General features: G+C 47.2%; 1 protein-coding gene across 1 annotated transcript in view; it reads left to right on the top strand.

The window, feature by feature from the left end:
- The first annotated feature begins 13,867 nt into the window (after positions 1-13,867).
- The window catches only part of LOC149359802 (beta-1,4-galactosyltransferase 2-like), a 105,810-nt gene continuing 93,198 nt past the window's right edge, over positions 13,868-26,479 (top strand). Inside the window, exon 1 of the mRNA XM_089571908.1 lies at positions 13,868-14,954. Coding sequence (XP_089428034.1) covers positions 14,153-14,954 — 802 coding nt within the window. The 5' untranslated portion in view covers positions 13,868-14,152. The remainder of the gene's footprint in view (positions 14,955-26,479) is intronic.

The following is a 26,479-nucleotide window of genomic DNA, read 5'->3' as shown; positions in this document are numbered from 1 at the left end:
CGAATGAAGTATTTATATTAGCAGCCTACTTTTTGAGCTTTTTTTATGGGTCGAAATTACTTCAGAATGCTTTATCCCGCGTATTGCAGGCGTCCCTCAGATTTTCGTTGGGCTTTTGGATATAACTGCATCCATTATGTGAGTAAATACGGCATATTTTCCTGGCCTGGACCGTTAGTTTAGGAGGTCTGCTGCGCAGGTATGTCAGCTTGCTGCTTGTTCGAGGACACGATGTAAGAAAAGGTTTTTATGGTCTTATGGTTTATGGTTTTATGGTTCAGTTTTTATTTTATTTGACTAGATCAAAACATAATTTTACATTTCATTTTTTTTATTTTGCCCCAGCTGAGTAGTGCTTCACAGACATGATCAGTGTTAACAAATAAACATAAGATCACAGAAAACTCGAGCACGAGAACAAAGAAAAGATTCAAACGGAGTTTTCAACAAAAGTAATGATGCACTATAATTTCTATTGAATGAAAAGTAATCAAACGACTAATCGGAACATGATTGCAAGGTTAACATTATTCTTTTCCGCACCAATACAGCTATAGAAAGATACGAACAAAAAATATTGTAGCGCGCAGTCCCAATATGGGGTGGCAGGTGATTTCACTTGCCTGATGGGAGCGATGTAATAAAATTAAATAAAATTAAAAAAGCGTTGCGTGTGTATTGCACAATTATCGACACTGGCAGAACGATCAGATGGACTCCGTATGAAATGCTGGTTCAAGCCGTGCTGATGGCGAATTTCGTGAGAATTAAGGCTACAGCGAAATGGCTTTTCGCGCAATTCAAGACGGAGGCAATGCCAACACGAGTTTCATGGGTGTAGCGCTGCTTGTGTGATAGTAGTTTGAAGAGAAAAGATAAATGACGTGTGAACTTATTTTGAACGAGTTACGACGTTAGTTTGCAAATACTGGGATCGCAGATGGTTGTAGGATATCCCATTTTCGAACGTAGGTATTAATGTTTTATACCGAGTTAGTTTAAAAGAACAATATCGTTGAGAAAAATTACAGCGCAGATAAAGCAATGTGTCCGGCAGCTGCTGTTCATGTTTTATTATAGTGCTTCCAACTGAGACCATTGGTCATGCGTAGGACAGAACACGCACACACACACACACGCGCGCGCACACACACACACACACACACACACACACACACACACACACACACACACACACACGCACGCACACACACACACGTATATATATATATATATATATATATATATATATATATACGTGTGTGTGTGTGTGTATATACCCTGAGGAAGGACGGTCCTCCGTTCGAAACTGTCGGTATTAAATGAAGATAATTGCAAAGTTGTGACCCCTTCTTCTATATATATATATTGTTGGTTCAAAAGGTTCGACGTCCCAAAGCGACTCAGGCTATGAGAGAACCGCAGTGAAGGGCTCAGGAAATTTCGACCACCTGGGGTTCTTTAACGTGCACTGACATCGCACAGTACACGGGCCTCTAGAATTTCGCCTCCATCGAAATTCGACCGCCGTGGCCGGGATCGGACCCGCGTCTTTCGGGTCAGCACAGCTGCCGAGCGACCGCTTCTATATATATGTATATATATATATATATATATATATATATATATATATATATATATATATATATATATATATATATATATATATATATATATATATATATATATATAGCAGGGTACCCGAGATATATTATTATTCAGGGGAGGTGCTAATGCGTGACTGTCGAGATCAAATTGCGAAATAAGAGCGTCGTCCAGATAAATTATTTTAGCATATCTAACAGAATGTTTAAACATTTCTTCGGCACATTTTTCCTGGATCACTGTCAAAGACTAGGGAAAAAAATCGATTTAAACAAATTACGCATCTCTTTCGAAGGTTTGGCTTTCCCTCAAAATGTAATGTTTCGCGGGGAAGCACACTGCATCAAAAATTAAATAATGGCTGAGTTAGATGATGAGTTCTAGGATAGAGAAAGAAGCGAAAAGAAAATTGATCAAGGAAAATAGAGCAATAAAGGACAAGGATGCCACTGAAATCTTGAATTGAGACATGTCACGTGAATGGCATCGAATAGACGATATGTCAGGAGTGAGTTTGCAGACTGACACATATGTGAACTGATTCAGGAAAAGTACTGAAGACTTCAAACACTTTCGCGTTAAGTAAATATAGTTGTTACAGAAGATACAGAAATGAAAATTTGCTCGCGCGTTTTCTTTTACTTTTTTTTTTTTTGGCGATAGCATCTGAATGCGTGAAGAGGCCTGAAATGCTACTCATCCGTTACACAAAAGCCACAGTGGCGGCAGTGGCGTTGAGTCAAGGCCGTCTGTGTGTTTAACCAATGATGTCGCCAGTACAGACAAAACATAACCACAAGACAAAAAAAAAAAGAGGACGAAAAGTGGTAGGGTTATAACGTAGCTCACCCATGGGTACTCACCTATGGGGCAGAAACGTGGAGGCTAACAAAGAGGGTTCAGCTTAAGTTAAGGACAACGCAGCGAGCTATGGAAAGAAAAACGATAGGTGTAACGTTAAGAGATTGGAAGCGGGCGGAGTGGGTGAGGGAACAAACGCGGGTTAATGACATCCTAGTCGAAATCAAGAGGAAGAAATGGGCTTAGGCAGGGCATGTAATGCGAAGGCAAGATAACCGCTGGTCCTTGAGGATAACGGACTGGATTCTAAGAGAAGGCAAATGTAGCAGGGGGCGGCAGAAAGTTAGGTGGGTGGATGAGGTTAAGAAGTTTGCGGTGATACGGTGGCTGCAACTGGCAGAGGACATGGTTAATTAGAGAGACATGGGAGAGGCCTTTGCCCTACAGTGGGCGTAGTCAGGCTGATGATGATGATGATGAAACCGACAAGACGTGCGAAAGCATGTGTTTAGCCTGGTTGGCTCAGGTTCTTGCTTTCCTGGGTGGTCGTTACATCTGGCGTCCTCGATAGCAGTATTAGTTGATGAAGAAGACGAAGTGCACTGCACAGCGCGAGAGTGTGTTACAGTTCAACACGAGGCGTGATCGGCAGCTCTTTTCTCGTGCTTCGTTTTTTATGTGTGTTGATGTGCCACTGTTTTCTTAATGTTTTTAGATAGCTCGTGTACATAAAACATCGCATCATTGCAATAAAATACCAAGTTGAAAAAAAAAAGTGGCGATAGCATAGTGCTCTCGTGCACAAGCCAGCAGATTAAAGCTGATCTGTTCGCACCGCCTTGGGTTCGAAAACCTAGTCGCGGCAATGTTTATTTTATTTTTTTCACTTTATATAGGACCAGAAGGTCATTTCAAGGTCAGACTTTAGCGGTGAAATGGTTTTTGCAGCTTTGGTCGGGAAGTAGAGCTTTCGCTCAAAAAAAAAAAAGAGTTGCGGTTACTGTGCATAACGAAGTATAAAAAGCTGGGTGCTGGTTACCTCAAACGAACCAGTCTTACGAGCCATGGCTTGCACGGCTGAGTTCGATGTTTATGACTACGTCCACAAGAGCTAGACAGTCGTTACTAGCGCCACCTTCAACAGCAGCGGCGGACGCTGCACATTCATTTCGAGACCGCAGTCGTCACGTGAAGAGTGATTAAGGCCGCGAGAACGTTCGGCAGCCGGCTAATTCTCTTTGCGCTAATCGTGGTAGTAGAGCTGCCAACACCGAGATGATTATTTGATGAGCGTTGTCCGTGCGGGACCGCCCGCGAAATTAATGCGTCGGAGTCGCCTTTTGAGTGACCTTAATGACTCCAGACTGCTTGGGTAAATTAATAACGAGCTAATTTCTTGTCCATATTCTCTGATTACCGTGGCCCACACTATGATGCCGTTAATACCGTCGCCCGTTCCGACTTTATTTCTCAGAATGGCATGTACTAACAACATTCCTTTTTCAGGAAAAATATACAAATAATAAGAGAGGGATACTATTTGTGAAGGTTGTATAAAGCAGTTTTAACGCATGCATCGTATTTTAAAGGATGAGTGAGGGAGTGAGTGAGTGAGTGAGTGAGTGAGTAGAGATTGATTGATTGATTACAAACATCTTTATTTCTTCAATATTCTCAGAATATGTGGGTGGGCCGCCTAGTCGGTAGTGCACTGGCTGCTGCTGCTGCGCTGGCCCTCCCCACCAGCCAGTGCTGACGGTCAGGATCATCGCTGAGCAGAATAGCCTCCCACTGCTCCTCCGAGGGGTTGGGAATGGGGTCAACTAAGGGATTATATTGGCATGCCCACACCATATGGTAGAGGTTAGCTACCGCTCCACAATGTGGACACTGCGGAGAGTATAGTGTAGGGTACCACTGGTGTAATTTAGCTGGTGTTGGGTATGTGTTGGTTTGTAGTCTCCTAAGGGTGTTCTCTTCTAACTTGTTGAGGGATTTGTGTGGTGTTAGGTACTCCTTTCTGGCTGTTCTGTATGGCGCAAGATTGTCAGCATACACTGCTAAACCTATTAGGTCGCGGCACCCTTCATGGTCATCAGGGGGAGACGCCCGGTATACAAGAGCTCGGGCATGCCTGTGGGCGGCTTCGTTTCCTCCTGGTAGTTCCAGGTGACCGGGGAACCAGATGACTGAGACTTGGTTGGGTGGATGCTTAGTCAGCAATGACAACCCTGACTTGTGAATTAATCCGTTATTGAAGTTGCGACAGGCGTTCTGGGAATCAGTGAGCACAACGGCGTTGGGGTTAGATGCTACAGCTAATGCAATAGCTGCCTCCTCTGCGTGAGTGGGGTTAGATGCTTTCACCGAGGCGCAGTTCACCATCGACCCTGAAGGCGTTGAGACCACAATAGTCATGACTCCATTCTTTGGTCCTGCTGCGTCCACGTAAAGGGTATTAATTTGCTTGTCCCATTTCTTCTGCAGGGCTTCGCCTCTTGCTTTCCTCCTCTCGATGTTATATGCGGGATGCATATTCCGCGGAATGGGGTGCACGTTTATGCGTCTTCTCACATCGCGTGGGACCTCTTCCCTTTGGCCAATTGTATAGGGCTGATTAACATGGATTTTTTCGAGCAGTTCTCTGCCGGGTTTTGTAAGTGCGAGCCTATTCAGTTGTGAGAGCCATTGTGCTTCCCACATCTCTTTGAGGGTATTATGTACTCCTAGAGCCATGAGCTTTGCCGTTGGCGTGGAGTTCGGTAGCCCCAGTGCCGTCTTGTAGGCTTTCGTGATGAGTACCTCCAACTTTTCAATTTCCGACCTGGAGGGGTTAAGGAATGCCGTTCCGTACATTATCCGAGAGATCACGAAAGCTTGCACTAAGCGGATGGTGTCCCTTTCCTTCATGCCATGGTGTTTATTTCGGATACGATGTATCATCCGGAGGATTTGCTCGGTGGATGTTGTAAGAGTGGTGGTGTTCTGTCGCCCCTGCCTGATATACTGCCCTAGGATCTTGATCTCCGTGGGTTTCTGTACTGGGTGGTTCTCTATATACACCGAGATGCTCTGCGCTAGGGGTGTCCTCGGGTTCTTCAGGATTAGCAATTCGGACTTTTCCGGCGCACACTGGAGGCCTCTCTCCCTGGTGTACCGGTCCACCGTGTCGGCTGCTGCTTGAAGACGCTCCTCGATCTCGGCGTCACTACCCGAGTTGCACCAGACAGTGATATCATCCGCATACAATGTGTGTTTGATGCCGGGGATTTCGGAAAGAAGGCCTGGTAGATCTTTCATAGCCAAATTGGACAAGAGGGGTAACAGTACCGCCCCTTGCGGAGTTCCCCTCGGGCCTAGAGTGATGGGATCTGATTTTATTCCACCGAAGTTTATAGTGGCTTGCCTGGCTGATAAGAAGTTTTTGATATAGTTGTAGGTTCTTGCACCACAGTTGGTATCGGCGAGGCTTTGCAGGATGTTTTTATGTAGAACGTTATCGAACGCTCCTTTCAAATCAAGTGCCAGGATGGCCCTTGTCTGTGACTTGGGAGGTGTCTCAAGGAGGTCTTTGTACAGGTACAAGAGGGCGTCCTGTGTCGATAGGTGAGGGCGAAAGCCGAATTGAGTATTAGGTAGGAGGTTGTTTTCTTCTAAGTATCTACTCAGTCTCGTGTTGATGACCCTCTCTATGAGCTTCCCCAAACACGAGGTCAGCGATATCGGTCTTAGATTATCCAGTCTAAGGGGTTTGTTCGGCTTCGGAATGAACCGAACCTCGGCTGTCTTCCAGGATATTGGTAACGTTCCTGTAGCCCAATGCTGTTCGTTGAAGCAGTCCACCAGCGAGGTGATGGTGTCATCGCTGAGGTTAAAAGAGCTTCGCTGTTATTTGATTTGGACCTGGAGCTGCATTTTTTCTCATGGCCGCGATTTCTGCTTTGATTTCTTCTTTCGTGAGTGGGATGTCCAGCTTGGGATTTGGCAGCCCAGAATACTCCGGCTGTTCCACGACTTGGTCCGTGCACAGATACCTGGTCTTGAGCTTTTCCATCAACTCTGTGTCCGTACCCGGGGTGTTGTGTGCGATCTTCGTGAGCCTGTCTTTAGTGGTCGACTTGGTGCTGCTGGGGTCGATTAGGACACGAAGGAGCTTCCAAGTCTTTGACACACCTAGCTTCCCCTGAATACCATCGCAAAGCGAATTCCAGTTCTGTCTGGTTAAGGTTATGAGTCTTATGACATAGGATTCTGCCGTTTTGTTTATCTCCTCTATTTTTTTCTTGAGTTCGCAGTTAAGCCGTTGTCTGCGCCATCTCTTTGTCAATGAGTGCCTCGCTTCCCATAAATGTAGAAGGCGCGGATCGACCGCTGGGCAATCTTCTGTCGTGCAGATCTCTTTCGTAAAGGCTTTCAAAGTATGCACCTCATCTTTAACCCATTCCTCTAGGTCGGTAATAAGGTTTGCAGTAGATGCCTGGGCCTTTCTCCACCTGTCCCAGTTCGTAACTCTTGCGATACCTATTTTGCGCTTGCCCGCGTTTGTGCTTATCTCCAGAGAGAGTATGAAGTGATCGCTTCCCAGGTGCTGTTCGGTATTCTTCCAAATGGCGTTTTGTATGTTCTTGGTGAACGTCAGGTCAGGACACCTATCTCTACTGACGACGAAATACAGATGCTCACAGGGCCTACAGAAACATCGCCTTCGATTAAAGTTTTGGCATCATGGTCTAAGGCAGATTTTCGGGCAACACATTTCGGATTCAGCCTTAACAGTAATGAATTACTAAATGGCCTTTATAAGCAGACGCACAAGGAATTTATCGTGAGTTGTATCTGCGTTAAATAAACTTGTGGGTGGAACAATGCCATGAAAAATTATTCTGGTAGCACGCGCAGTCGGTCGAGCTTGCTGATGGCGGGGGGAGGGGGAGGTTCTTTTTCTTTAAGGGTGTTTCAATTTTTAGGCTGCAGAGTACCATACCATATTAATAGAAGAAGAGAAAACTCCAAGAAAAAGTAAGCGAGGAAGAAAATAAAAGTGAGAAAGAAATGATTATTATGGACGGTGAAACAAAAGGAAGAAAGGGTTGGGGTCGTGATCTGAAAAAGCAAGGCTTGAATGTGCTAGCAAATAGTTGACCCACTATAACGACTGCTTGGCTATTTTTCAAACCACTGCTAACACCTTTCGTTGGCTATTGCAAACATTTTATATTATTCACTCTTAACTACTGCTGAACCATTACCACCACTGCCACCGTCGTCTTATTCACAGCGCATCATTCTTTTACTTATTTTGCTTTTTTTTTGCTGCTGCCTTGCCGCACAGACTACGTTCGCCTCTACCCATGAATTAACACGGCACTCGCTTTGACTATAATCCTACGACTTCAGCCGAAGACGGGCTGAAGCTTTTTTTGCGAAGCCAAATTTACGTTCTCGTCACAGTGCTGACGTGATGCCCTGTGATCTGCGTACGTAGTTGTTCAGCCAATAAATAATAATAAAAAATGAGGCTACGAACTTGCTTCCCGCGAAGAATTCCCAGCTTCGAATACAAACCGTGGATCCATGCGTACAACTTTTTGCTGTTTTTTTTCTGTTTTTGTGACGCAGAAGGACCACACACACATCGCCGAAATCGCTCACTGCGGCCAGTAAGTAATGCTAGCGTATTAAAAAAAATTCAGAGGGCACTTTGACGATCTAAAGTGCGCGAGGCAAAAGCCTTTCCACGAAAATTTGGCTGCACGGTCGCAGGCACACACGAGGCGATTCGGGTTGGCTAGTCATGACTAATTAGTCATGAGACATGACTAACTAGTCATCGCTAATTAGTTGATGACTAACTAGTCATGACTAATTGGCTGATGTCTGGTTAATGACTAATTAGCTGATGACTGGTTAATGACTAGTTAGTCACGACTTGTGACTAACAATGACTAGTTGACTTTGAAGGGAATTTTATTGAACCGTTATCTGAAAAGGGACCACCGTTCCTCGGTTGTACAAAGTTACACTGCGGCGATTGATGTCGCCCGATACACAGTGATACAGAACGGAGACTACTGTAGCCCGACACCTTCAGATATAATGGACGGACGGAATCATGGCCGCGAGTATGAGCCATTAAAGGCTTTCGCCTTAAAACAGCGCGGGCACTCGTAATGACGCCGGTGTCCACGACGTGCAAAAACAAAACATTGTAGAGACGCTTAAAGGGAAACTGCATAGGTTTTATAAATCAACGAGCTTAAGAGGGTAGAATGTGTGAAACTTGGAGGTAAAGCATTCGAAGTCTTTTTGGGCTAGCACTCGAAATAGTGAAGTAATCGCCGATTAGAATCCGGACGCCCTTCAAGCTTCTCCGCAGCGCACAAAGCCAAGTGGGGGGCGCATGATGACGTCATCGAAGGTATCGGTACATTTCCAACGCGCAAACGCTTGCTTCGAAGGAAAAAAACCAACGCCACCGAAGGCGAACCCTGCCGAGAGTTGTTTGGCAGCGTCTAACGCAGTCAGGGCAGGATGTGGCTGACGAAAGCTGCAATTTGAAATCATAGCTCCCGTTACGTTACGCTGAGTTTTTCTGCACTCCTCCGATGTATTGAGGAGAAGCGCAAAATTCAATCGCCGATTACTTGACTATTTCAAATGCTAGTGCAAAAAAACTTGGCATGCTTTACCTAGAGCCTACATAGATTTGAATCCTTGAACATAGGGAAATTCTCAAAAAAGTGCTGCAGCTGCCCTTTAAGGATACTGAAGAGTGGAATGAGGACAGCGTTAGAAGCAACGTTACTGCAACAGGTTTATATGTCTGGCTCGGTTCTTTCACGCCATACGCAATGTTGTCACTCTCATCGTATCTTTACTTGTACTCATATAATCTGGCACCGAGTGGATCCGCCGACATCCTGTTTCAACCTACTTGTGTCGCCCTTTCGCGGTAGCGCACTCTTCCCCTTGTTTTCTAGTACTGAATTGTCGCGGCGCCGTGGGCAGCTGGCAATTGAATTGAATTGAATTTCAATAATTTAATTGCCACTTGGCACGGTAGACAGGTTGGCAGGTTGTAATGGCGTCACAAGGTCACGCGACCTTGTGACGTTGTCGCCCTCTCGACCAGTAACTTTTGTGACAGACGCAGAAAGCGAAATCACATGATGTGAAGTCTGATGCAGTCGCACTAAAGCGTGCCAGGCTTTACGCTCTTCTTTTCATCTTGAAACCAGCCAAAAGAGGCGATGCAGGAGAAAAGAAGGGACGATTCTGTACCAACTCGCCCAGTCGTCAGCCTTGTTCACGCTCTTCTATAGGGCGCCGAAACGCAAGGAATAGTTGTACCTGCCGAGAATGCAGCACACCGACTACAAGGCCCTCAGGAGTCGTTCCTACATGGATAACCTCACACAGGACGCGTTTCTTATTCTGTAAAGAAGAGCTCTTACTGAGAGAAAAAATAAAAAGAAAGCCCGAAGTCATGGGGTTGAATCACGGCCGCGGCGGCTGCACTTAGATGGAAGCGAAATACAGAAACACACTGGTCACGGCCGCACCGTGCACTGGTCGATGTTACAGCACGTTAAAGAACTCAATAGCTGTTCTAAACTATGCCGAAGCCCCGTACTGCGATACTTCTCAAAGCCTCATGTTCAACCATGGGACGTTAAAAACCACCAAAAAATACCTTCTTAGCTGCGCGAACTGCTTCGAAAGACAAAACGAACAGGACGACAGTGCATTACAATATTTTTAAAATGCAACTAGGCCTCGTCAATGGTTCAGTGCTTTTCAATACATGAATGGCAGAAATAATCATATTCATGAAAGAAATATTTAATTGCCGTGTCATCAATTGCCTATACGCGTCTTTATGTATCTTGAAACCCAAAGAAAGAAAGGAAACCAAGGGAAAGAGAAATACACGCAAAAAAAAAAGAAAGTCAGTGACTACAGTGACAAAAACCGCTACACGGCATGTTGTCCTCATGCCATCTGTCAGAACTGAGGGCTCACTGACGCACGAATCCAAGCCTGATCAATAGATTGAAAACATTTCTAGGATCTCTCTTTTCCATCTCTCGCTCTCTCTTTATGCGCACCCGACGATGTGCATTTTTCAAATATAAGGACGCATTTGCACTCATCACAACATGTGGCAGTTCTGCAGTGGGATTCCCAATACATTCACTGCATTGATTATACCTTTGCCTCAGTTGTCACAGTAAAAGGCTGGCGTACTGTCTAAACGGTGGTCTTAAGTAAAACCACCCCAAGTTGACCACCAATCTCAGATTTCGCGAATGTTTTTTTGTCCGAAGCCTCTCTTCCTAATCTAGGTAGCAGGTGGGCAGCCTAGGTCACAAGACCTCCTGACATCGTCACAGCCTGCCCACTGGATTGGGAGCAAACTGCCCACCGTAGCAGGTGGAAGTCCAATTATTAAATGGTAGCGAGAGGTTGCTTTGGAAGGGCAGCTTGGGTCGCACAAGCCCCACCAGTGGCAGCACCTGCCATCACAGAACAGTGGCGCATCTTTTAACCGCTGCACCGCTGCTCCAGGAATGGTATGAGGACTCGCACCTGTCTATAATGTAAAGTAGAGAATTACCACTTCCGCATATATCTGCATTAACCCTTAATGCTATAGCATCACAGCCTTAATCATCATCATCATCGTCGTCATCACCATCATTAGACTGACTACGCCTACTGCAGGGCAAAGGCCTCTCCCATGTCTCTCCAATTAACCCTGTCCTTCGCCAGATGCGGCCACCGTATTCCCGCAAATTTCTTAATCTCATCCGCCCACCTAACTTTCTGACGCCCCCTGATACACTTACCTTCTCTTGGAATCCACTCCGTTACCCTTAAGGACCAGCGGTTATCTTGTCTTCGCATTACATGCCCTGCCCAAGCCCACTTCTTCCTCTTGATTTCAACTAGGATGTAATTAACCAACGTTTGTCATCTCACCCGCTCCGCCCGCTTCCGATCTCTTAACGTTACATCTATCATTTTTATTTTCATAGCTCGCTGCGTTGTCCTTAACTTAAGCTCAACCCTCTTTGTTAGCCTCCACGTTTCTGCCCCATATAGGTGAGTACCGGCAAGATACAGCTGTTGTATACTTTTTCTTGAGGAATACCTTGGACAATACCTATGAAATCTGCGGTTCGCTGATGACATTGCGTTGTAAGTCACTCAGGACATGAACTGCAAAGCATGTTAATTGTGTTAGACAGGCAGAGCAGAACGGTGGGGCTAAAAATTAGCATGCAGAAAACCAAAGTAATGTTCAACAGTCCAGCAAGGGAACAGCAGTTTGTAATTGGTGGTGAGGTGTTGGAAGTAGTAAGAGAATATGTCTATTTAGAGCAGGTAGTGATCGCTGATCCGGCTCATGAGAGGGAAATAACTAGAAGAATAAGAATGGGGTGTAGCGCATGTGGCAGGTTCTCTGAGATCATGAATGACATACCCTTAAGACAAAGCTGAAGTGTCCCTTACAATTTTAGTGTCCTAGCACTATAGCCCCCACTCACCGATTTCGTCGCTTATTGTCTGAAGCATTTTTGACCTTGCAAACCGAGCTTACATGGCATATGCTATGTACGCTTCATGAAGAGGTGCATCGCATTAATTTTGGTTCATATAGCAGTATTTAACACGCACACAAAATCACTGAAACGAAAAGGAAATGCCTGTGCAAGCCACTGAAAATGCAAGGCGTGTCACCAATCTGCAAACCTTCATTAGACACCGCCAAGCTAATGGGGAACTCTGCAAGGTTAAATGTTCGTGACGTACAATAATAAAATATCGTGGTAGTTAACACGCGTGCCAACCAAGCCGCAGATGCTAGCGCCAGCTTTGCGAGGGCCGTGGTTGTAGTACTGGTGAAATGAACGGCGGGACATGCGGAGTAGTGGGCCCATGGCGCGGCGATGGAGCTGTTATTCCACTTTTTACCTTTAGACTTGATCCCTTCTACGCAAGCACAGTGGTGGTTCGATAAGAAGAGCAAATTGCACAAAGACTGAAGTTGTAGCCGAGCGGTTAATGGAACAACGGCAGCTCAGTACATAATGTGCCTAGCACGAACAAAGAGAAAGCGAAGTATAAACAGGGGGAGTAAGTATTGCACACCACACTGAAGAGCTTCAACTGATGACTGTGGCATGAAATCAAGAGGGAAATATATCAATAACTCTCGTAGAAAGTGATAGGAGGGGTGGGTGAGGCTCGTGTGAAAAACTATTGTTTTTTGCGAAAGAAGTGTAAGATTCTGGTTTACTGTGGTCCTTTCTTAATAAGGAAACAAAGATCACTGGGCGCTTACTCTTGTGATAACTCCAATTTCAGTAACAGGTGTAGTCCAATACAACTCAAGAACGAAGCGGCAAATGCCCCTCGTAGGAGCCCCTCTAGCAAATGGCATCGACTGATTTTCATGACGTCGTGGTTAACCCATGGTTAATCACTTGTAACGCTAGCTGACAGAAGATTAACCACTACTTAACCTAGAGTGACAGGGGAATAACCATTTATTAACCTGGCGTGACAAGGGATGAGCCACAGATGAACCGCGTGGTTACAAAAATCGATTGACGCCATTGGCTGGACTGCCTCCTTTCAGGGCCTAAAAAGTAGCCCAAAATTTTCTGAAAGTAGCCAAAAATTGCGCTGGAGAAGTTCCCCACACAAAAGTTATCAGAACCAGAACCATCACTGGAAATTCTTGAAGGACGCAGGATAACACCGGATGCAAGTAACTTGGAAGTGTAGGAGGATTGTTATACAAATGACAATGAAGACCACGAGGCAGAAGAACGGAAGCAAACAAGGAATTTCGGAAGCAAGTTGAAAGGAAACTAGACTACTTCATTTTGTCTTCGCCAGAGTAGAAAGTTGCTGTTCCTAGGCTGCAATCCGAGCCCTTCTAATTCTCCTACGCACTACATAGGGTCAAACCCTTGGCAGTGAAATTTACTCTATGGTTACGCCCTGATTTTTAATTGTAAGATGCACCAACTTACCAAAGTCTCCGCTTTAACGAACAACTTGGTCGACTCGTGCAGATAAATGCGCACAAGTAGTCTGCCTGACCAAAAAGTAACACAGTTTAAATTCCCGCGGCCGGATCATTGAACTCGAATTTGCTAAGGCTCCTGCTTGAAGAGCTTCACATCTTTGTGAATAGGAGAGGGCAACAACCAACCGCATTTATTGGTACAGAATGACGCGCTATTCCTTTAGTGTACATTAAATAAAGACGAATTTCCCGCCTCTCCTAAATGTTTCGCTTACTCAGCTTCCCTGCAGCGGGCGCCAGCTGTCGCAAGTCTGTTAGGGCCCCAGAAAAGCCTCTCAAATTCCAGCGCGCTCTGCGTCATCGCGGGGAAGTCGAGTTGCTCAACTAGCCGACAGCCGGCGTCAGCAGTCCGCGCGTGACTGAAGCGGTGACAGGACCGGGCGGCGTGCCGAAGAAGGGATGCTGATCTCCAAGGCAACGGCGAAGCCGCCGAGGCCCGTTTCTCCCCCTTGCCACCCATCGATCGCAACATCGCGCGCGTATCTCTCTCGGCCGACTCGGGGCGCAACGTGGGACGTGGGATCCGTTCAGAAGGCGTCCGGGATGCGGCTCGTCCCGCATGCTGCCGCCTAGCTCCGCTGCCGCCGCCTCCGGGAGCGGCGCGGCTCCCGCCGAACTCCGCTGGTGCCCGCCGCCACCGTGGCCATGGTCATCATGGTCCGCGCCACGGCGCCGCACCACGTGGTGCACCCCGTCGTCTGCTGCACCGTCAAGCGCGCCGTGCGGCTGCTGCCTTCGGCCCTGCTGCTCATATTCGTGCTGTCCCTCATACTCGTGACGCTGGTCCAGATCGCCGTCATCCACTCGCATCGGCGGGCTATCTACCTCCAACGACGCCTGGCGAGCACCTCCAGGCCGTCGCCCTCCAGGCTCCAGGGGGCCGCCGGCCCGCCGGCGCTGGTCGCCGCAGCTGCGTCGGACGCCTCCGGATCTCCGACGGCCCACTTCCAGGCCTGGTCGGCCGTGCACAGGGCCAGGGAGTCGCACCGGAAGCCCAACGCTAGCCAGAACAACCGGGCGCCCCAGCAGTCCAGGGCGCGCCCCAACGCGTTGCAGGTGGAAGCGCTGCTGGACCGCAACGCGCCCACGGTGGACAACAACATCAAGATCCTGACGGGACTCGCGAACGCGGCCAGGATACGCGACATCTTCGCGAGTGCCGTGGATGTGGCTCGTGGTACGATGGTGGCGAACGGAGGTTCTTTGTCGTCGACGACGACGGTGTCTGGGGATACGGCGGGGAGTGCTACGACGGGGGGTGACGACGGCGTCTCGTGGGAGTTGGTGAAAGATGATGTGTACCGACGAGCGGGTGGTGCCGCCGATTTGGATGCCGAACGTGGAAACGATGACGACGTGAGACGGACGCGAAAGTTTGTGCCGGACAAGAAGTCTTCAGCCGGAGTGGTTACGCGGCCTCTTTGCCCCGAAGTGCCTCCAGGACTGGGTGAGTGTGTGCTATTTGGCTGGTGTACGGGTGACGAGCAGCGTGGAAGTTCCGCGACATTGTTTCCTGAACATTCCACTGCTCTCTCTCTTTTGTTTTTTTTTTTTACAATACTCGAGAGGCTTTACGTATAGCTCCTTCTCTATACTTAGTTCGTGAGCGAAGAGCTCGGTTTCTCCGCGCGAGGTCACCGAAGCATCCCGGTGGGGGCTGTTTGGGAAAATGGGAGGGCTGCACTGTGTTTGAAAACCTGTTTGAAAACCTGTTTGAAAACAAGCGCACTGACCATTGTAAATGGCGAGTGCGGGCGTGAACTTGACTTATATTGAGAGCGTAAACGTTTCTCTCTAGTGAAGGAAACATGCTTAGAGATAAACGTGTGGCAGACGCCAGCCGATGTGTTGTTCTATGTGTATAAAACATTCTGGAAACTTCAGTAATGAGCGCCCGACAACGTTCCCCAACTGTCAACGCTATTGCAGTTCGTTCTACGCGTAGTTTTTCATGTGAATTACATCTTGAAGCTAAGGCATTACACGAGCGATGTGGTCAGCTTGTATATGCGCTTGCTCTTTAAACCGGGGGAGGTAAAAAAAAAAAACGGTGATGTGGATTTCTTTCAATCAGCGGCGACTGAAGACAAATACATTGCATTGCAATATACAATTACTTGGGAAATGCTATAAAGGGTGGATAAGTTATTTGTTGGTGATGAAATTATAGAGCATTCCTTTCTTGCTCCGTGGTGGGCTCAGGTAACCAAGGAAAAAAAACGAGTCTGACTGAAATCTTCACAGACTGTGTTTTTTGAGAACTTGGAATTTTCACTTTAATGCAAGGTGAGCTCTCTCCGCGTCCACGGTTTCTTAATTCAGCGCCAAGCACACTGCTTTCGTTCGAGCGGGACCTCCCCACTTGCGCCTGGGCTCAGATGACAGCGTGCGATAGACTTCGTATCTTAGTCTTGCGTTCTTCGCCGAGGGTCTCACGTTGCTTGTTATTATCACTCCCCATAGCTCAGCGTCCTCTGACGTCAAACATGAGATGAGGCAAGAAGTTTTCCGTCTCGGCCGTCTAGGGCTGGTCGGTTCGACAACAGGTCGAGTGTCATGTAACACAGGGAAAGTGGATATTTGGCGCCACTGCCCGTCGAACTGAAGCTAATGTTTTGTAACGTACAAAAAGCAAAGCCTGGCCTCGCATGCTGATCAAGCCTCCAGTCTATCGAGATTAGCGTCGAAATAGCGCAAGACTCCTGCGGTGTTGCCTGCATCTAATTAAACATGAACGAACACGGGGATGAACAGGCCGGAAAGATTCTTGGTTATCAACAAATTCATTGTCCAATCTTTCTTCAGACTGTTCGGGGCGGTTGGTGATTTCTACGAATTGTGAAGTAAGCAGCGCACACGCCTACTTCGTCATTCTGCCATATGGAAGGAGAACCCAGTTACCACGTCATTCGACTCACCTCGAATACGCCGGTTTTGACTGCCTACATCCAGACTACAAATGACCCGCAGGTTTTGGTTTGTAGAAAACTACGTTTTTTCAGAAGACTTGCGCGCGTAGAATAAAAGAAAGGAGTTCAGCGATAATGAAGCCTGCTTGCGCGGAACACTCCTCTGCCGCGAGCTTATTTACAAAGTTGGTTTTACGCTGAATCCATTTAGAGTATTTAAGAAATAAGATTCAACAGACCTGGTGAGAATGTAGGTTACTCGCGGCTGTCAAATGTCGCAGGGAGGGCGAAGCGGTGAAACCGCAGATAAGGAACAGCTTTTTGGCAACGCTTTTCTGGACCTGGTCGTCCAGGTTCCTTTGGCAACCGAGAAAACGCCGAGAACGACAATTCAGACCCCTTAACTGCTCCGTGGCTGCAGCGCTTTGGGTTCCGAAAATCACCACTCGCAGAACCGTGCGCCAACTACTGTAAATTATACCGTCGCCACAATGCGTCCTTCTTTCCCTTTTCTGCATACCTTCCGTCCCTCCTTGTCAGTAATGGCTGGAAATAATAGCGAAAAAAAAAACGAATACATACTAGAGTGAGGGAGTTTTGGGAATAGCGCTGCCCAGTAACGACAGCCGGATGGCGTGGCGACGGTTGGCTGCCGACACTTTATCGCAACCGAGCTCCATAACAACGGGTGAAGACGTGACTTCGAAGGAAATGACGACTTCGCTGGAGGGAAGAGAAGTGTACTGTTCTGCATGCGGAAGGTAACAGTGCGAAAAACAAAGGAAACACAAAAGGACCTCCACATGGATTTTTGTTTTTGTATTTCTTGCGCTCAATAAAACTGGCCTTTAGTTGGGCACGGCCGAGTCGATAAATGCTGGAGCGCTGTTAAAACGGAGTTTCAGTTCAAAAGATAGCGCACTATAGCGTGTCGAGGAAGCTAAGCGCCTCAGTTTGGTTTTAAGCTAGTGTTAGCACTACTACTACTGCTGCTAGCTTTAATAATACTAAAGCACTCAAAGTCGATCGTTTTGAAGGAGACTTTTATCGCGGTGCACAGTGCAATAAAAGAGAAAGTAAGATATTGTAAACGACTTAATTTTCTAGAGTACCCAATTTTAACATTTTTTTTTGCGAACCACAGGACCTCGCGAAAATTTGGCCCGGCGAATAATCGAAACAAATGGAGCGCTAAGAGGCCTTTCACGTCTGCTTCGCGAAATTTAGTTCTCGCGATATGGTTTTATTTTGCGACTTTTCCGGGAATTGCGATATAATTAGCGCGCGAAAGATAAGCTGTTTACAGTGCAAGAAAAGTCAGTCAGGGAGATTATAACAGCGCAGTTTCCCGTCGTCTACCCTCTACGGTGTGAAGGAAATAATAAACAGAAAGGTAAACTTGACTTAGTTGTGTCATTGGAACGTGTCTACGCCCGTGAATCCTTCGCGGTAATGGAATACAAAAGAACGTTTGCTTTGTCCCCACAAACGGGCGCTCAGTACCGCGGCTTTCTGGATACCTGAACGACGCTTTCGGGATGAGAGGCGAGAAGAGTCAACTCGTTCGCTGCTTTTGCAGTAAGCTTTCTAAACAATCGAGCGGGAAATTTCCAACTGATGAGGGACGCCCGAAACTTTGTAGCCGCCGACACGCGGACTCCAAAAGTGACCATCCTCGGCCAAACAAGGGGAACAAGGGGGGGGGGGGGGGGGGAGAAGAGGAGGGGGGGGGGGGTGTTCCCTGCACATCGCGCGGCTCGTTTGGCGCCCGGAAAGTTGCGGAGGAGGAAAGACAGATAGCCTCGCATCTTCCGCCACGTCGCACTGGTTTCCGGGTGTTCTGCTCGGTAAGCTCGCTCACGGTGGGGTTCTCTGGTACAGGGAAATGTCACCGAATGCGCCCGCAGGTCGGATTTTTTCCAGTGGCTCTAAGCTGCCCGGTAGGACAACAGGCGCGCGGTCGGAAACTAGGCCTTTTCCATTCGCGCTGCATGGCTGTTATCAGTCACAGAGCAGTTACAGATGGCTAAGTTTATACAATGTGTTATACTCTCTAGCCTCGAAGTCGTATTCACCGTGCCTACTGCATTTGATTATGCAAATTTAGAAGTTAAAAATTTTACTCTTTGGAGACCAGTGATATGCCATGCCCACAACAGAAAATTTCCTTACTTATACCAAATAATCTCATCTCGGTGAACTTTTATCCCGTAGCAGTGTGGAAAGTTCCTGAAGTTTTCCTGCATTATTTTCAGCTTGCACCCGACTTTGCATTTTTCCTCTCTAGATACCAAGTTACTTATGTACAAAACCCTTATACGCCCTATCCTAGAGTACGGCTGTGTCGTTTAAATTCTCTATAAGCTTGTGGATGTAAACAAATTGAAATCGTTTCAGAAAAAAGACTGTTTATTTTACATTTCACCCATATGATAGAATTTTTGCCTTCTTCTCACCAGTATGATCTGGGTCTCTTTTCGCTTTTGTCATGCCATCACACTGAATATTTAAAGTTCCTGCACACGTTAATTACTTAAGAAAAAACCAGCCAAAAAGACGGGGACAAAGGAGAGACGAGGCACACACAACGACTGGTTGTGTGTCGTTGCGTGTGCCTCGTCTCTCTTTTGTCCCCGTCTTTTTGGCTGGTTTTTTCTTAAGTATGTACCAACTAACCCAGATTTCAACTCTCCTGCACGTTAATTAATTCTCCATGATTTCAGTCACTTGGAGGCTACTTAAAATTTGCTGCACCATCATCATTAAGAAGCTACAACTAAACATTTCACCTTTCAGTACTCGTGCTGACTTATGAAAATGTTTTTTTTTAGAGCGCAGCTCTTTGGCGCCCGTTTCTGCGTTTCGCGGCGTCGCCGTTGTCCCTCGTAACCAGCTCCGCAGCCGGGGCAGCGCGCTGCTCTAGCTGCGCGCACTCCTGGCGCCATCTCCCGCACGTCCAAGCCGCAACGCATAGCCGTCGCCGTTCGCTTCTGCGTGGTTTACCATCTGCGAAGATCATCATCATCATCAGCAGCAGCCTGACTACATCCACTGCAGGGCAAAGGCCTCTCCGATGTCTCTCCAATTAACCCTGTCCTTTGTCAGTTGCCGCCACTGTATCCCCGCAAACTTCTTAATCTCATCCGCCCACCTAACTTTCTGCCGTCCCCTGCTACGTTTGCTTTCTCTTGGAATCCACTCAGTTACCTTTAAGGACCAGCGGTTATCTTGCCTTCGCGTTACATGCCCTGCCCAAACCCATTTCTTCCACTTGATTTCAACTAAGATGTCATTAACCCGCGTTTGTTCCCTCACCCACTCCGCCCTCTTCCGATCTCTTAACGTTACATTTCCTTTCCATAGCTCGCTGCGTTGTTCTTAACTTAAGCTGAACCCTCTTTGTTAGCCTCCACGTTTCTGCTCCATAGGTGAGTACCGGTAGGATACAGCTGTTGTATACTTTTCTCTTCGGAGATATTGGTAAGCTATACCATTCATGATCTGAGAGAACCTGCCATATGCGCTCCACCCTATTCTGCGAAGATAGATATACGTTTAGTTGGTTCTTTACAATCATTGCCCGGAATGTGGCGATTGTAGTTCGGTACGCGTACTTCGAGAGCGCAGCAATTGTCCTGCTACACGCACGGCAAACACTATGTACTACTCCGGTTGCACCGTTCGTGGCACTTCCCTTGATCCCTTGCGGCGAGCCGCTGTCCTCCAGTCAAAGCTTAGTGCGCGCTGCATCGGTGCTCCAAGTACACATTCACAGTGATGGCTGAGTGGTGCCCATTCGGCTCATGCTAAGATCTGATCCGCCGGCGTTTTAACTCCATGAGCGGGGACAAGGTAGAGTGCTGTGAGTAGGGCACTTCTCTCTTCTTCCCCCCACAAAAACGCTGCCGTTTTCCCGGAAGTGGGTCATACACACTTCCGGCCTTGTGGTTGTTCCTCCACCGTGCATTGTGATGGAGCTCGCCTTCGCCTCAGCAGGACGTCGTCTTGGTAGTCACAGTTGTGCCAGTAACCGTACGCCTAAAAAAAATTGATATTCTGCTGCTTTTGTCATGGATATGAGTAAAGGATGAACATGCTATTCGCCGGTAAAGGAAAACTAGCTTATGTTATTTCTGACATATTACTTTGGGGTGTTCTGCAGGGGTTGATGCGTGTTGTGTCAGGTATAGAGGGTTCGATCCCCGGCAAGTATGCCATTGCGCTTCAGAGGTCGGTGCTGAACTTCTGCCAGCTCACAGATGCTGGTGATAATTTGCTTAATTTTAGAGCAGAACGAGGTGAGAGATTTCAAGACTGTTTACCAAGCAGGAGTGCGTAGGCACCGAGCGAATACATCTTTGCTGGCCGTCGCGTCGCCTGGCCGCTTGCGGTGCAAATAGAGGCGCACAGTAATCAACCGGCCATGAAGACACCGACCCACGAGATTTTTGAGAGCACTGCGAACTTGCCACAACATAATCGCATAGATTTATTGCCGCTCATTATTCGTGCATGTCAACGGTAAGCGGACAAGCAGCTCGATATGGCACACATTTTTGGTCGCAGCGTGCGAACTGCAAAATTACTCCTGGCTGTTTCCATGGAGACTTGTGAGGCACGTACAATTTTGTGCTCACTGCCGAAGCCTGCTCCATAACAGCTGAGGCTTTCCCTGTGGTGAGCCGTGTTCTGCTGTCGTAATTGAGTGCGCACGCTCACCTGTGAAGACGGCTCAGCTGGGTCCGTTCGGCTCGCGCTGGCTATACCGCCCATGTGCCCCCAGCATGTACCCCCAGCATGTACCCCCAGCATGTACCCCCCGTACCATTGCACACTGCTCTCGAAACAGCGACTTCGATGACCGGCGGCGATAGCCTACGTGACAGATCGCCACGTAGGCTATCGCCGCTGCCAAACACGCCTCGTGTTAAACTGCAACGCACTCTCGCGCTCTGCATTGCATATCGTATTCTTCATCTACTAATACTTCTATGAAACTAGAAAAATTCAGGGGGGCACTTCGATGACCTAAATTGCGGTGAGGCGAAAGCCTTTAGCGCGGTGTTGCTGCTTGTTTCACTGATATGTGGTTGAGATGTTAATTAAGTACACAAATTGTTTGTGAATCTTAAATGCTGGAGACACTGGAGGGCGTCTGGGAGACATCCGTCTGATTCGACGCGTTTCTGCAAGCGCTCTCCAGCGTCATAGACATGGAGAACTACATATGCGTTGGCAGACAGTAGCGTATCCATTAGCACGTTCGGCTGCGGAACGGTAGGAAGATGGTTCGAATCCCATCGTGCAAAACAATTTTTTTTTCTGGTCTGACTAGAAAAAGCGTGGCACCTCTGCTGACAACCTTCTGCTGACAACCTTCTGCTGACAACCTTCTGCTGACAACCTTCTGCTGACAACCTTCTGCTGACAACCTTCTGCTGACAACCTTCTGCTGACAACCTTCTGCTGACAACCTTCTGCTGACAACCTTCTGCTGAAAACCTTCTGCTGAAAACCTTCTGCTGAAAACCTTCTGCTGACAACCTTCTGCTGACAACCTTCTGTCGACAATGATGAGGCATTAAAGGCTTTCGCCTTAATATTTGGGCTTGTAGCTATGTGGCGGTAGTGACAGAGAGACGTGCGTTGGCGTTGACGACACTGCTGCAGGAACGCGGCACTGCAGGATAGGCTGCCGGCGTACTAAGGTAAATGGGCATTCACGACTGTGTCAGTCGAAATCTCAATCGCGCTTTCAAGTACGTGGCAGTGGTGTCCATATTAATGAATTGCGCTTTCGCACCATATTTTCTGCTTAGCAGTGCTATACCGCCAATAATTCTTCTTCCGGGTTGTTCTGCACGGTGAGATGAGTGTTGTGTCGGGTACAAGCACTCGATCCTTAATGCATATATATCTGCGCTTCAGAGATTGGCGCAGAAGCGTAGGCGGCTCAACTACTGTCTAGTTATAGCCAGCTGCTTAAATTATGAGCAGATAGAGGTGACACATTACCGGGCTGTTTTAGAGCATCAAGCTCTCCTTATCGCGTTCCGGGTCTCAACGTTATGCGTTATAACGCAAATCGTAACCCAGCGGTTTCCACGATAACCGAGATCGTTAGATAATAAAATAATAACAGGTGGCAGCGCGATAACCGAGCACCAGAACTCGAACTATGTCGGTCCGATATACATGTATATACATCTCTGTCTGGCAGGCGTCAAAGACGGGCCACTTAGCCCCGACATTCGTGTAAAATTTATGGGCAAACCGTTTGCCGCAGAATGTTCCGGATGGTGTGATACGATGCAGCGTTTCGTTCAGCATAAATTTCCAAGTTAGAGCCTAGCTCGCGGCAGAGATTCGAACCGGCGACCTGTCTGCCCCCAATTCCACGTCTTTACGAATCTCTATATGAACATTGCGGCTCAACGGTTTGTCGCAGAGTGTTCGGGATGGTGGCGTACGGCTTCGCGTTTCGTGCAGCATAAGCCTACTAGTTAAATTAGAGTCTAGCTTGGGGAAGGGATTCGAACCGGCAACTTATGTTAGGTGTGTTAACGCTCGATATTCGATCGCTGCCTCAGCGTCGGCTCATTTTTCAAGTGGTAAACGAAAGAACCGAGTAAATGCGTGCCTCTGCTGGGTCACGTCGCCTGCCACCGTCACCTGCATGCAATCTGGGGCGACTGACAGTGGTACTCATTGTGCGCAACCGGGCGTAAAGACGCCAGTTTGTGTCAGCTCCTCGAAAGTCTCGAAGGCTTAGCTCGATGTACGCTAGCAAGCAGCATGATGGGCGTAAATTGAACGCGAATTTAGCCACGGATCTACAGCGACGTCCGCCTTACCTTTAATCGGAGTCGACCGAGAACACCAGGCCCATCTTTCTACACTCCAAAGTTTGAAACTCTCTTCGTTTGTCCAGCTCGTGCTCTGCCTTTGGACGAATTTTTAGATCCCGTGTTTTGTAGCTGACTTGTTTTTACAATGCGTTTCCTTTTGCTTTCATAGTATCTCATGTGTTGCTGATTGTATTGCGAAAGCAATACTACTCCTAAGAACGGTCTTTCGCGTAGCGGCGGCCACTTGACACGTTTGACCTTTAGAATGACCCCTGACGTCATACCATGGCTAGTGACGTCACAGCGTGACGTCATACCAAGAGCGAGAGACGGGCTACCAACCCGGCTCGTCGGGTAACGGCGGCCGCTTGGCATGGCACGCCAAGCGGCTAGGGTTCAGTGCTGACCACCGTATCGGCATAATCTCGAAATATTTTTTTTTGCGGCTGTCACGAAGTGAGGGGGCGCTAGAAAGCCCTACTGAATAGAAGTGACTGCAGCTGCCATGCTGTCATCGATGTCATCGATCATGTCATCGCTGGCATCGATTGCCCCGTTCTCTGGTTTCCGCTTAAAAGAACGTCTTGCTGGGCAAGTTGGTAACTGTTCATGAAAAAAGACAAAACACAAGGCAGAAAGACGGCACGAAGCGCCACTCACAACTGATTTATTTGAAGGCAACGTGCACAAATATATACCGTCTAACATGCAAGAAATACTATCATCTTCAAGAGAGAGAGAGAGAGAGAGAGAGTTTGACAGTTGGCCATTTCTCTGGTGAGAGAGAGAGAGAGAAATAGACGGAAAGGCAGGGAGGTTAACCAGGCGATGCCCAGTTGGCTACCCTACACTTGGGGAGGGGAACAAAGGGGAAAAAGGAAAAAGAGCGGCAATGAAATGAGTTTTCCAAGTGTCCAGCGACCACTATATCTCGGGGACAGAGGGCGCGCACAGATTATAGGCGGGAATGCAACCCCGAGTTTTCATGATAGCAAAGAGGTGAAAAAATTTTTCTCAGCCTTGTACAAAGATATGGATGTGTCGCTGACGCATATGCTTCCTTTCTTTCCAATAAAAAAAGATGCCCAAGCTTAGCTTGGTTAAGCCAAGAATGCGACGCATATTGCGCGGTCTTTTTGCGCGAGGTATTGCTTGGCGGCACTCGATTTTCTCAGCAGCTTTTCCTCCGTGACGTATGGATGGATGGATGGATGGATAGGAGCGCCCCTTTTGAAACAGGGCGGTGGCAACCGCCACCATGCTCAGCCGTTTTTCTTTTTTTTCGTTTTTTTTTCTTTTTTTCTTCTTTTTTCACGTGGTTTGGTGGCTGCCCGGCCGCGCCCAAGGGCTGAACTGAGTGATTGCAATATGCTACGCATAAAAAAGCTTCAATTAGTTCCCTAGCTTCTGTACCTTTGCTTTTTGAGAGAATTCGCACACCGGAGAAGCGTGGTTTCTGCGTTTGTGAGCTGGTTTGCGCCTTTCCTTGGCCCTTAGCTTGACCTTTAGCCAGAATACATTCCGTCATTTTCCTTGTAATTATTAAGTTTTCCTGAAAACCCATGAAGATCCCCTGAAGAAGGGAAATTCTTCGAATGGAGCATCATTTGTGCATACTATGTACACTTCTAGATTACTCGTGTCTTCAAAATAGCTCAATATATAATGCGAACTTCATAATGGTACTCAGACAATACATGTAGGCCTCTTCGTTCATGGGTCTTATTTTTCCGGCATTCGATTTGGTGGGTATCAATCGACCGATATATTTTTAGCTCAAATTTGCGCACAAATCGAGTTATTCAGCCAAAATGTTATCAATTCGTGCTTTTCCCGATCATTTATCGCAGCGAAAGGCAATTTCCTATAATCGCTTGGTTTCATGTGGAGCCTGCAATGCTATATATCTTGCTCATTATTTTATAAGCAACGTGGAAAATCATGTTGCGCTAAAAGCCGATTCAAGAATCAGGTGTACATTTCTCATTTTTCAGGACTACTTGATCGTGTACGAAATCAACTGGTAAACAGCGCTTGTTCGTCCGTGAAAGACCTGCCTGCCCTTCTTTGTATGCTGTGAAAGCATTATTCCAACATACCTTGCGACCATTTCAAATGCACAACCGTATTCAAGTGAGACGTTGTTAGCGTTAGTAGAGCCAGTTAGTGGCAGTAACGCAGGGTGGTTACTACCACCTTGCGTTAGTGTTCTCGTTTACGAAACGTACTTTTCGAACTTGAGCTCAAATTTTAAGAAGCGTTATAAATAACAAGCGTTCCAGAAAGCTTCACAAGTATCAGTTAACTGTAAACAACTGTTCGAATAAGCAAGAAATATGTACAAATTTTTTTATGGTGCTCTCAGCTTTGTGCACTGCAAAACTACGTTCGCTAGAAGGCATATTTTCGGCTAGAAACCAGTTTGAACCGGATATTTACGAAATTTGTTCGAGGTGAAAGAAGCGGATAAAACCAGGCTTTACCCGAGAACGAAGGGCATTAATATGCGGGTGTTTAAGATAAGGCGGCCTTTAATATTTAAAAATGGGCTTTTTCAGCGAGTTTTTTTTCGACGTAGCATTGTCAGCGGTGTAGCGCATCAGAATACGGATTAGACGCAATAATTAGTGGCAAATATTGAGTCAATGACCTTCATTTAGTACAATGTATCTAAGTTAGATAAATATTAATTGCTCTGGTGGAAACTCAAGCACTTGCCTCAATGGAGCTGACAGCAGTCTGTGCACGGAGCACCTGCCTCAAAACTGTGCTCTCTTTCCATCAAGGGAACCATCGTGCTTGAATCTGCTATAGGCGAGCTTTTAATAACGGCAGAGCGAGCTGAAAGAGGAACACTCTTTTGCTAATGCTCTGATAACTTACTATTGGGTGAACTGGGGAGGTAAACAACTACGGTGAGTGAGGAACTTGCAATTGCACGATCGACACTGTAATGTCCTTTGTCTCCAACTGCAGACTCGATGGAGTTCGGACTTAGCGCAATGTCTACTGCGACGCCGACTGAATTCAACGGAACGATCGAAGCCGCGATGCATGCCGGCGTTTCGGTTTGTTCAGTCTCGTCGCCATCTCTCGCTAAGTATTGTTGGCACTCGAAGCCCACGAATGCTTTGGTCATTCGGTCCCAGACTCCGCATAAATTTTAATAGTAAACAATAACAAGAGTTCAGTTCCTGTTCTGAGGTCTCTGGGTA

The sequence above is a fragment of the Amblyomma mixtum genome, chromosome 2 (assembly GCF_055824585.1).
Source record: "Amblyomma mixtum isolate Tamu chromosome 2, ASM5582458v1, whole genome shotgun sequence".
Classification (NCBI taxonomy): domain Eukaryota; kingdom Metazoa; phylum Arthropoda; class Arachnida; order Ixodida; family Ixodidae; genus Amblyomma; species Amblyomma mixtum.
Note: the sequence above shows the minus strand (reverse complement) of the source record. Positions and strands in the feature narration are given on the sequence as shown.